Raw genomic sequence first — 12,546 nt, 5'->3', positions numbered from 1 at the left:
ATATATATATAAAATTGATATATAAATGTTATGTGTATATATATATTAAAGTAATTAATATGATGTGAGTAAAAGAGTTATAGCAGCTGCTAGTGCAAAAAGGATCCATAAGCTTGCTGACAGTGCTATTAATGCAGCTGGGAAGTATGCCTTGTGCAGCTCTGGTTAGTAAATATAGAACCTATTTATTACACCACCAGAGGCATAGTCAGGTCTGGATATTCTAGGATTATATGGCTTAAACATCACTGCTTACATACCACCTGACAAGATCATCAGTGTGACTATCTAGGGACAAACTGGACCCTTTCAAGTGATGCTTCAGGTACCCTGTGAACGGGTGAGCCTCCCCGCCACGCACCACGAGGAGACTTTTACCTTGTGTAATCCATAATCGTGTTCAGCCTGTGCGCTATTGTCAGCACTGTGCAGTCTTCAAACTGGGTCCGAATTGTCATCTGGATCAGATCATCCGTCTCGAGATCGATGGCTGCTGTCGCTTCGTCTAGGATCAAGATCCTCGTCTTGCGGAGCAGCGCTCGTGCCAAGCAGACGAGTTGTCTTTGGCCGACGCTGCAAGCAGAAACAGGGTTTCACAAAGAGGCCCCACTGCCCTTGGCTCTCTGCTGCTCACAATCGCTTGTGCTAGAACAGATTACTCACCAGGTAAAGTTAGGGAACAAAACCCAATCGTATTTAGCACACAGCCTGGTCTGTCAGCCCTAGAGCCAACATCCATCAGCATTACTCAGCTAATTTAGTGTATGTGTTCACTTACTGCCAGTACTGACAGCGCCAGCAAATGCCCTTTTCAGTCAGTGTGACAACTAATGATTACAGAATGATTACAGTGCTTCAGCCTGAGTTTTCAAAAGCACACACAGTGGTAACAACACTGAGCATGTGCAAGCTTATGAAAAGAGAAGAAAAAAGGAAGAATAAAAACGTTCTGAGGTTGTCAGTCCTTTCTGCATCACAAAAACATTCATCCCATACATAATGTGGTTACGGCACAGCCTTAGGAGCCAGCGCAGAGTATCAAAGCATGGCATTTTATCATTCTTGTTCATGTCTTCATGGGTCTTCGAAATAATAATGGCAAATAAACACTGCTAAGGTGTCAGTTTAGGCAGAGGACTCCTATTCAGCACAGCAGTTATATATGTTGCCATCGTATTGCCCTTCCTACCAAGTTTAAGGAGCTGCCTGTTTCTAATACCACGTCCCCCTGAGATTTCTTTCTTTACTGGTGAGACAGGATTTTGGTTTGGGAGAAACCCTTCCCCAGCAGCAAAGAAGAATCAGATCATTGGTGGCAGAGGCAGAACAGCAGGCAAAGTGGTTCTCTTGAAAGATAGGTATGTGGATAATCCTTTCAGACACAGTGTAAACCTGTGCTCAAGCGTTACTCGCTGTTACAGCTCAGTGAATGCTCCGTGTATGTTTCTAGTCCAAGCATTCCTTACCTAAGATTTTCTCCACCTTCAGAGCATTCATAGTCCAGCATGGATGGCTGACTGCTGACAAACCTCTTCAAATGAGACAGTTCAAGAGCTTTCCATATTTCTTCATCTGAATACTTATTAAATGGGTCCAGGTTCATCCTCAGTGTTCCAGAAAAGAGAACAGGATCCTGGATAGAAACCCAACGTTCATTAGACAAGAGCTTTAGCTGTGCAAGTACAGATACTATGAGTTACTGCTTTGAAGTCTCCATTGCACTGCAGGTAGGCCACCTGCCAATCCCATCCACTCTGAAACTACATTACTTCAAACTCAAATTCCAACTGTAAAGATGCTTTATCCTAAACCTTGTTTTATCATCCAGCAGCAGCTTAGAAGGTGGCAGAGCAGCGCCACTGAAACTATAAATAGTGTTTTCTGAAACAATTTTCTGAGTGTAACAAAGCATTTTCCTCTGTGGATAAACCATTATTTATGGCTTGCTGTGCTCTGAAAGATCCTTCCCTTATTGTGATACACAGGAACAGTACCTGAGGAATAATGGTTAGCCTCGATCGAAGGTCATGGAGACCAATCTCTGCAATTTTCACACCATCAATCTTAATTTCCCCTTTTGCAGCTTCCAGGATCCTGAAGAGACAGAGCGTCATGGAGGACTTCCCTGCTCCGGTTCTGCCAACAATCCCAATCTACATCAAATGGCGGGTTTGACAACAAAGCAGATGATAGTTAAAATGAGAACAAACCCCAACAAAAGAACCCCAAACAAACCCCCAAGATGCCTCTAAGATATCTGACACAACATCTGAATCTAAGACAGAATGTAACCACCCTTCCCTACAAATCCCATGTCATACATTGCAATGTGGATATCGCCATTCCCATCATTTGAATGGTATTCATAGAATCCCAGACTGGTTTGTGTTGGAAAGGATCTTAAGATCATCCAGTTCCAACCCCCTGCCATGGGCAGGGACACCTCACACTAAACCAGGTCACCCAAGGCTCTGTCCAGCCTGGCTTTGAACACTGCCAGGAATGGAGCATTCACAACCTCCCTGGGCAACCTATTCCAGTGCCTCAGCACCCTCACAATAAAGAACTTCTTCCTTATATCCAGCCTGCACTTCCCCTGTTTCAGTTTGAACCCATCACCTCTTGTCCTATCACCACAGTCCCCGACGAAGAGTCCCTCCCCAGCATCCTTGTAGGATATTATCGCATGTGAATATGTACATAGGCCTATAGCCACCCTAGGTGACTTTGGGTGATGAGCTGAAGTACCCATATTAGGAGTGCAAGGACAAGAAAGAAAGGCTTTTCAGAGAGCAATTCTGACTTTATGGTAAGCACATGTATCTTCATTCCAGAAGATGGTTGTCATCCTGTCTGCTTAGTGTAAGGATAATTCTCTTTTAGTATCAGCCTTTAAGTGGAGGACTTTCCCATGCTAATTGCTCTGTCACCAGCACACAAACCCCAGAACTTTCAATTGAAGCATGAAGAAATGAATGTCCCAGAACAAAGACAATTTCCTGATTAAGCAAGCAAAGAATGTCATATCCTTCTGTGCCAGAAGCTTCACAGGGAAAGCCAGGGAGCGGAAAAAGCTGGAATTCCTTCTCCCATCTGCACTGCTTCAGAAAAAACACTCTTGTCACTGAAGTTTTGTCACTTGTGCGGGTGCCTCCTACACCACGTACAGTAGCCTATTGCCAACTTAACTTGGGAAGTCCAGAAGCCCCATGCCATTGGTCCTCCTGCTTCCAGCCTGGAGGATGCTGCCACACCAACAGCACGGGTGGCACTGCTAGCTCCTGCAGTGTGCTTGTAGACCCTGTCCTCTGCTCCATGGCTGTCACTGGCAGCCCAAGAGCAAAGGTCTAGTGAAGACACAGAGGTGGTAAATCACCTTTTCTCCACCGTGCACTTGGAGGTTTAGACCCTTCAGCACTAGATCCAGGCCCTTCCTGTACCTCACTGAGTAATTCACAAACTCCAGCTCTCCCTTGGATGGCCAGTCTTCTGGGGGGCTCTTGCCCTCAATAACCCAGGGAGCCTGAGGGAAACAGAAGTCAGAAATGTTTCATAAAGGTTTAAGGAAAAGTAACTCAAACTCAAACACAACATTAATGTTTGTGGATTTCTGATAAATCAAATCTCCACTATCAAGTAACCAAATCTCCACTATCAAGTACATTTAAATAATGAGGCAAAACCATGGGTTCTGAAGCATCCACCCATTTTGGTGTGAAGTTTACAGAAAAGAAGTCTGAGCATGGAGGGCCAAATCCTCAATGGATATACATTTACATTTTTCCCATTAACTTTATTAGAACACTGCCTGTTTCATGCCAGTTCGAGCTCTGGCTTATAACATGTACCAAGCATCTTGTCTAGCTTCGTTTTAGCTTCCAGATTAAATCCTTGATCTCCAGAACCTTACATTGCAGTTCTCAGATCCTTCATTTCCTCATTAGTATCCCATCTAACACACCCCAGTATGTCTGGAAAGCAGCAGATTTCCCAGCATAGTTCCATCTGCCACCTCTAAAAGTCTCGAGCAACAAAGGTAGATGACTGGATGCTTTTCCTGGATTTGGCAGGTCAGTGTTCCTAGGTGTGATGGTCTCCCATGGGAGACGAGGACTGATTACGCTGATTAAATAGAAATACTACTGAAAACATGTGCACAGCCTGATAGCTGCACTGCAGCTGTGCCCACTAGCAGGATCGCAGCCCCATCAATGCAGGTAGGACTATGCATCAAATGCTTCAAGCCCAATGGGAGCAATATTCTGGTGGTGAAACTCATCTCTCTTGTGCTATAGCCGCTCTCAGTGGCAGCAAATGAGATGCTGAGCACAGGCTGCATAAGGACAGTAATAATTTGGAGCTGTGATAGCATAAATTACAGTTCAGAGCGTGACATTTGTTCAGGTTAAATGAGAACACTCTCAGAGCAGGAATTGTCTCAAGCGTCTAAAGAGAGACCATGTAAATGTGAGCATTAAAATTTCACCACACTTGATGGTGAGCATCCTTGATGCTCGGTAGCTGACCTCCGTTTCAGTTTCTGAGTACTCTTTTATTCTTTCAACAGCCACAATGTTAGTCTCAAGTTCAGAAGTCATTCGGACCATCCAATTCAGAGACAAGGTCACCTTGGAGAAGACAAGGAGCAAAAGTATCACCCACAGAGGAACAACAGGTTTAATGATAACAACAAAACCAGATGCTGCTATTACATGGGTTCACATTTATATTACAAATGGAATAATTACCTTTGCATTGACATTAATACCATTACTGGGACAAGAAATCTACAGAGAATCAAGTGCTCAGGTGAAGAAGCTTCTGCATCCCATGATGATTTAACAATTGGCCCTCAAAAAAGCTGGTTGGAAGCAATAGTCATGGGTCTCACTGGAAAACTGAGGCCATTAAATCTGCTAAACTGCTCACAACTTGGGTGAGTACCCTTTATCTTGCCTATTTATGAGCCCTATTGAGCTGCCTGTGATTACCTGGACACACTGATCACACCTAGCAGGCATGATGCAGGACACATTAAGCCCATACTGCTCAAATGACCTGTTCTTGGTGGGTGCACCTCACACTTCCTGAGCTTCCAGCATGCTGCTGCTGGGGATACTGGGGTGCAGCACAACCTCAATGCTCCCAAAGTGCCCTGAAATCCTACTGCATGAGAGCTTGCTAATGGTCTGTCAGCATTCAGTGCAAGTCTCTATTGTTTCCAGATGTCCCACAACTCATTTTATGATTTCCTTATTCACTTCAGCTTTAACAGACTTAAATGATTGCCGATATATCCAGACCATCCACAACAGTGCAAACCCATCAACAAACAGACAGCTGTAACACATACCTGTAACGCATATGATACTGAAAGTCCTACTAAGCCAGCATTCAGGCTGTTTTTACCAATCACAGCAAAAAGGGCAGCAAAAAGGACAATACAGTTCCCCACAAATTCAACTCGAATGCCCAGCCACCTGGGAGAAAGGCAGATGTAAGCAGAGTGGTTAAATGGTCGCTTGGACCAGTTAGGGATGCTCTAAGTGGAAACAAGACATTATATGCCTTTTTACCTGTTTGATACTATGCCAGGATAGTAACTCTTCTGATTTTCATCCATCTTCAGGTCACTGATGTCTATGAAGGACTTCACTCTGCCGTAGGCTCTGATGACAACTGCCCCTGATACTGTTTCTGAGAAGTGGGAGTAGATGGGAGATCTGCTCACGGACTCCAGGCGCTTCAGCTGGCGGGAGGTAGCTACGTAGAACCGCTGCCATTTTGGGGAGAAAATGGAAGGAAACATGAAATGCTTCATCTTTTAATTAACAGTGAAGAATTTGTTAGGTTAAGGATTTAAAGGAGATTGTTACTGATGCACTTCAACCCCCTCATATATTCTATATACTGAGAATTTCAAGAAAGCTATCTTGGCTCCACTTCACAGCAGTGTTGGGTAACTGCAATTTCTATAGACTGTAAGTAGAATTTCTTCATGTCACTTTCAATTTAGTTCATATAGCCTAAACTAATGAATCCATTTGTAAGAGCCTCATTTTTCAAGATGATGAAGCACAAATCTGCACCTCCATTATCAGGTCTCTATTTACACTCTAGAAAGTAAGCTTCATTTTTGCTCAGAAATCAATAAAATTGATGCTTTCTATTTTCAACACTTTAACTCCTCACCACCTTAAGCACTTTTCAGTATGTCAAATATATACACACTTCAATATATTGAAGTGCACTACGGCTCTACCTCTAGCAGTAGGCTTACTTGTTTTTACTTGAGAGCAAAAAAGAGTTAGCCTATTTATTCCACGGTCACATCTCTTAAGACATTTCTTTTTCTAAGAGAATGATGTTCTGTTTACACCAACATATTATTACTGCAGATACTTCAATTTCCCCCAAAATTCATGTTGTTTGTTCCTAAAAAGAAACACGATCAATGGAGTGAGAATCATTGCAATGGTAGCCAGATATTTTTCCAGTTACCTGAACAAAGAAGTACAGAATAGCGAGTGGAACTATAACCACAGCGAAGAGCGGAGTACTTCCTATAATTACAATCATCGTCGATAGAGAGGTGAAGAAGGTTCCAAGGAACATCAGGATGGTTGGCGGGATCACTTCATCGATCACATAGATGTCCTTTGAGAAGCGGTTGATGATCCGGCCGGTGGGAGTGGTGTCATAGAAGGACTGTGGGGTGTGAAATTTGTTCTCCAGCAGGGCAGTATGGAGGGACCGGGCTGCATTAATGCCTCCCATGGCCAGGGTGAAGGAGCTGATGAGTACTATGAGGCCTAACACGTGAAGAGGAGACATGTTAACCAGTGAGCATGGTGCTCCCAATTCACAGCTCTGACTCGCTGCAGTTTGTTGTGCTAGAAGCTTGTTTTGCTTGACCATATTCCCAGCCCACCCTTCTCTTACCGTGCACATTAGCATTACAGCATTGCAGTCGTTGCTGCCTAAGGCACAGGAACATGCCCTGTAGGATTTTACCATGCTGTCTACATTAGATAGATACACAGCCATCTTCCCTCTGCTTTCCACAAGCCTCCATGAAGTCCTAATGCTACAACTTCACCCCAAACCTTCAGTCTCTTCCGCACCTACATTTGCATGTTTTCTTTCCAACTTACCTCTCCCAAGCTTCCATGTTACCCCCTCCAAGGGCTTCACAACAAAATTAGAGGTGTTGGGCTGAGCTCAGACTTTGTAGGTCCAGGTTACATTACTTCCCTTTCTGAGGATAGGATCTGGGGGGCAACTATGAGTCACAGCAACTGGTGCCATGGCTTCCCCATCTAATTCCTCCTTACTAAACATTGAGACATTGTGATTTCATCTGGCCTCACCTTGCAAGAGGCCCAAGGCAGCGTAGACCCCGATTCGCATGGCTGTGTTGTGCTGAGACCCATTTATCACGGGCTCATTGGTCCAGTCACTGAGCCACACGTTGGCCCCAATGGCAGCAGCATTTTGACAGCAATACAGGAAACATATCACTAAAGACAGGACAGGGCCGACAGCCTTCATGTATTGCCAGAACACCGTTAGCTTTACCTGCAAAATCACACAGCACAACTGGTTTGTACAACTGACACAATCAGGAGTTTAAACAGTGTAAAAGACACAAATTCTTCATCAGAGGAACTGCTAAATTCAAAACAGCCCCAAGCCCTAACACACCCCAGGGAACAGTTCATCCATGGGAGAGCCACGTCAGGGTAATGACATTGAAAACAAGTCAGAAACACCTCTGAAATCCCCCTTTCCTCCGTTTTGAGGTGTTTTATTAGTTTTGTAGGGGTCTAGTTTTTAAGACTATGAAAAAAAGTTAAGAAAAGATGTAACGAGAACAGGAGCCAAGTTTTTCAGGCAAAAGAAGCAACTTGGCAGGCGACCGAGCTCAAGACTATTTTAAGTGGCCTATTTACAGAAAAGTGCTGAATGTGCCTCCATTCAGGTGTCTTTGCAGCAGCTTAACTGAGGTACCAAATGCTGGTGCACCCCAACAGGAACATAAACAGATGATGCTGCTGGCAAAAAGTAAAGATGCTGTCTCTAAGGTAGCACAAAAAGGCAGAGAAGCAAAAGGAGACAGACTCAGGACAAAACCAAGTCTTATAAAAGCCCCAAACCCATGAGAAAGAATAATTAAAGGAACAAGTGTTGTTGATTAGGGACTTTGTAAGCTAAAATAATCCACAGAAACAGTTAATTAGATGTCTGTGCCATGGACCATGTACATCAGGCTCAACAGGAAACACTGAACTTTCTGAAGCAGAGGGAAGAGGGTTGCTTTAACAAAACCTCCTGCTCTTTCTTTGACTTTGGTATTCCCATCTTCTTTTAATTTCTCTTCTCTTTTTCCCTGCTCCCATTTCAACCCCCTGGTCCTGTCTGGGAAGAGTACAGCCTTCTTTTGTACCTATAAAATGCTCTCAAAGATGGGGTGGCAGGTATCCTTTAGGCAGACCAGACCCGCTGGCACACAGCAGGCAGCTGGCTCCTATAACCCACTGCTGTGGTTCATCACACAGCCTGTGCTGCAGCTGGACTCAACAGCAGCCAAACGGGTTTAAAACCAACAGTGCTGAAAGCTCTGCAGCACAAAGCAGGGCTGACAGAGCACAGAGACACGGGATCAGGCAACTGTGGCAGGAGCTGGAAGGCATTTTTTTCCCCTTTTCCCCTTTGCCAGGTGCAGAAACCTCTGCCAAAATCCCAGATTTTAATGATCTGTGGCCACCAGATTAATGCCTAAAGCCTGCAGCCATGATTTATACAATACATTTAACAGAACTGGAGCAAATGTAGAAATAAACCAGAAAAGAATGCAGGAGAAGGGAGCGGGGAATCAAACCATACCCTTCCCGTTTCAGCTGTTTCAGCCTGAATAAGTTTCTCATTCGGGTTTCTTCTTGGCAGAGGAGGCTCTGCTGGCTTCTTTTCACAGATTCTTCGTTTAGTTGACATCTTGTTGGGACATTCTCCTCCCTCAGAAGATATGACACTAAGCTCCCTGGTTAAAACGCAAGAGGCATTAGGAGAAAAAGGGCATATTTTGGCAGTGCTACACCACGAATGGGATGCAGCACATTGGACTTATTCCCAGCTCCTCTGCTGAGCCTCCATGCCAGCCTCACTCACAGCCATAGGTGCTTGTACTACCCCTCTGAATGGTCAGTGACGCTCAATGATGCCTGAAACATGGTACCCAAGAAAGGTACCTGGGCTTTTTAGTAAAGGCCTTTTGAGGCTTCATCACAAGACATTTCAAAACTAATCCCTGATCTTCTCCGTTTTGACATCAACAGGAGCTGGACAGCATCTATGGGTATGGTTATAAACACTTATCAAGATTTCCAAGATTCCCAATGGAAAGGCACAATGCAAAGGGTTTATCATGCAACTTGTAGCGGTTAATTGTAGTGTGGGTTCATACATGCAGTGGTGTTACCAAAAACCAGAGTTACTTTAGGGCACTGGACTGCAGGAATAGATGTTTGATCTTTGCACATTCTTTCACGTTTATCTTCAAAAGGGGACCAAAGCAGTTTATTTATAAGAGGAAACTAAAGCCCCCACTGAGAAGCCACATGTGAATGACATCTTTCAGGTGCGTTTCACCCCAGACACATGCACATGAACTGCATGTTTACCTAAGGAACTGTTTGCGGACCTCGTTTGTCACCGGTTCATTATCTGCCAGATCGGTGTGGATGCTGAGGGTGTCTTCAGCTAACAGGACTTCCTCCTCCTCCAGCACTGCAAAACAAGATCTCGCCTCAGTATCTGCTGAATAAAGCAGACAGCACAGAAAAGAGGTGGCCATGCAAAGCAAGAGTCATGAAAACCAATTCCATAGCAGGGAAATCATAGTGCATAAACTTGCCAATAGTTTTGCTTACATCACTTCTCCTAACTGAATTGTAAAGATCTTATAAGGTAGACTGCCTGCTGACAAATGAATATACATCACATTCATTTAGAGCATCAGCAACGTTAAGCATTAGTATTAAATTCACTTCTAGGACATGCTGTAGGCATGATCTTGGGATGGGGGAGTCATGCAGGAACTACTGCAAGTCTCTGTTGCTGCTACAAGATACCACACATGTTCCCCTTTGCCTGTCTGGAGCAGTGCTGCAATCAAAGGGTATGGGAATACTCTCACACAGAGGAAACGTTTACTGAAATGCTCTTGTCTTCTATTATTTCATCAGAATCAAACCAAGCTGAAAAGTAACGAAGATTAAAATCTCATTTCAACCTCACTATATGAAAAACAACAGCAGCATGCAGAGTTAAAATACCATACTCTGTACAGCCCCTTTGACAGCAAGTACAGTTGGTTCTTGGCTGCTCCATTTTCCTGCTGAGCTTGACTTTGTCAATTGCAAAATAAATTGCCGACTTTCAAAATTTCATGATTTTAAAGAAATCTGTGGAAACGTTTCTCAATAACACAGACCTGGCCACAGGCAATGATTTTCATAGCAGGGCAGAAAGGCAAATGCCAGGTTGTTATGAAGAAGCAGGGGCCCCTTTATACAGAGAAAATATCTATAATCTGGTTGACAGAAAAAGACATGTTTTAAGTAAAAGCAACTCTGTACCTGTTGGTTCGTCCTCTTCGACGTCTTCATCAAGGGAATAATTCCGCAGGAATTCGGCAAAGGCCTTGTTCTGTTTCAGAAGGTCTTGGTAAGATCCCATTTCGGAGATTTTGCCATCTCCCAGGACAACGATGTGGTCCACCTGAGGCAGGAAGCTGATGCCATGGGTCACCAGAATTCGGGTCTGGAAAGGGAAAGAGAGAAGAAGCCCACCTCTCTCAGTTGTCACTGCGGTGGACTACTCAGCAAGCCAAATACTACCACATCTTTGGGACAGGGAGTGAGTTATTGTGTCGGGTGAAACACCAGGGGAAATACAATGTCCCTTTTAGCCAGATTAGCTTGGAAATATGCACAAGAACTCTCACTGCTTTCAACTGCTTGCTGATATAACCACAGGGGGAAGTAAACCAACTGAATGATTATTCCTCCTCTCCCTTATGCTGATTTTCATTGCAGCCCTTCCCTTTTGAGCTCTGAGATAGTCTGAGAAGATCATAACAGGAGAAAAGGGGAAGCAAAGAGCCTGCAATTTGACTGCAGGCTGCCAAAGACCTCTGTAAAACCAGTAAGCTGTGACAACTTCCTCTGCGCTGCCTCCAAGTACCAACAAGCAGCACTACGCTGACAACCTTTGCAAGTTGCTGCAAATGCCTTGTTCTTGGAGATCTTACAGTAGGGATCTTAAAAGACAGATCAAGTTTCTGCCTCTACACGTTCTGACTAGATCACATCACTTCTGGGCATGCCTGAATAGCAGCTCACTGCAGTCTGTGCTGTGGGGAAAAGGTGCCCACATTGCCAACGGAACGCAGGAATGATTCGGTGCTTCCAGCCTCAGTGGTGGAACAGCTTTCCTGTTACCCATCAGCATTTGTGTGTGTTTTGAAGAGGATCCAAATGCCAGCTTACCTTTCCTTTAAGTACCCCATCCGGACCAATAACTTTGTCAAAGATGTGCTTTGCAACGTGCGAGTCCACAGCAGAAAGAGGATCATCCAAGAGGTAAATGTCAGAGTTGCTGTACACTGCACGAGCCAGGCTCACTCGCTGCCTCTGGCCACCAGAGAGGTTGATGCCCTGGGGGGAAGAGAGGAGAGAACAAAACACATCACACAACAGCAGCTATGACTTTCCATGGCTCTCACCCAGTCAAACACTCAGATGCTAAACTGAAACATAAGATGCTGAAGAGAATAACCCACTCAGAGCCAGAGACGGGAACAGAACGCCTCTAAATCTGTTTGTTCACTGCCAAACTTCCACTCACCCAGCAATCTGGAGATGGAATAAGCCTCTTGCTTAATAAGCTCCTAAAGGGAGCTGTTAAAACATAGAACTATAAAAAGGAAGACCGTCAACCGGGATGTAAAATGCAAACATTCAAAGCAGGGCTGCAGCACCTGGAACACCTTCCTTATCTCTCATCTTACATACAAATCCACATATCCACCCCATATCCTGGAATCTACCTCGAATTTAGTAGCCTATGAAAAAGAAATAATCTCTGTTGGTATCACAGATGTAAAAGCCTCTCATTAAAATGAGGTGTTAAGGGATGATCATATCACTTTTTCACTTGAAGCACGCCATGTGTTACCTCCCTTTTTATCCCTATAGGAAAAGGAAGGGCTTTACATATTCTGGACGGACGCACCTTTACAACTGGACAGCAAATGGAAGATGCTCTGATCTTCCAGGACTAGATGTGCAATTATGCATCAGAGCATGAACACACGCTTAAAGTTAGGAACAAGTTTAAGTCCAACTGCCTTGCACAAAACTGCTTTGCCTGTTTCAGCGTTGATTGTAGCTGGGATGCTACTGTAAAGATCAAACGATATCACGTGCTGGCTTGATTCTCTCTTAAGCTAGAACAGGAATCACCAAGCAGGTCTGACTTAAATTA

General features: G+C 44.3%; 1 protein-coding gene across 1 annotated transcript in view; it reads right to left on the bottom strand.

Moving 5' to 3' along the window:
* ABCC3 (ATP binding cassette subfamily C member 3) overlaps positions 1-12,546 on the bottom strand; it is a 50,133-nt gene that overhangs the window by 764 nt on the left and 36,823 nt on the right. The window contains exons 18-30 of the mRNA XM_057418367.1: positions 11,550-11,717; positions 10,638-10,821; positions 9,681-9,786; positions 8,887-9,040; positions 7,371-7,578; positions 6,502-6,812; positions 5,577-5,776; positions 5,354-5,480; positions 4,527-4,628; positions 3,377-3,523; positions 1,995-2,153; positions 1,467-1,633; positions 379-573 (exon numbers count right to left, since the gene is read on the bottom strand). Of these exons, the coding sequence (XP_057274350.1) occupies positions 379-573; positions 1,467-1,633; positions 1,995-2,153; positions 3,377-3,523; positions 4,527-4,628; positions 5,354-5,480; positions 5,577-5,776; positions 6,502-6,812; positions 7,371-7,578; positions 8,887-9,040; positions 9,681-9,786; positions 10,638-10,821; positions 11,550-11,717 (2,228 nt within the window). The remainder of the gene's footprint in view (positions 1-378; positions 574-1,466; positions 1,634-1,994; positions 2,154-3,376; positions 3,524-4,526; positions 4,629-5,353; positions 5,481-5,576; positions 5,777-6,501; positions 6,813-7,370; positions 7,579-8,886; positions 9,041-9,680; positions 9,787-10,637; positions 10,822-11,549; positions 11,718-12,546) is intronic.

Source organism: Pezoporus wallicus, unplaced genomic scaffold (genome assembly GCF_028554395.1).
Source record: "Pezoporus wallicus isolate ANWC-B61680 ecotype Strahan unplaced genomic scaffold, APGP_CSIRO_Pwel_v1 contig_3710, whole genome shotgun sequence".
NCBI classification, from domain to species: Eukaryota; Metazoa; Chordata; class Aves; order Psittaciformes; family Psittacidae; genus Pezoporus; species Pezoporus wallicus.
The sequence above is the reverse complement of the archived record's forward strand: the minus strand, read 5'-3'. Positions and strand labels throughout refer to the sequence as shown.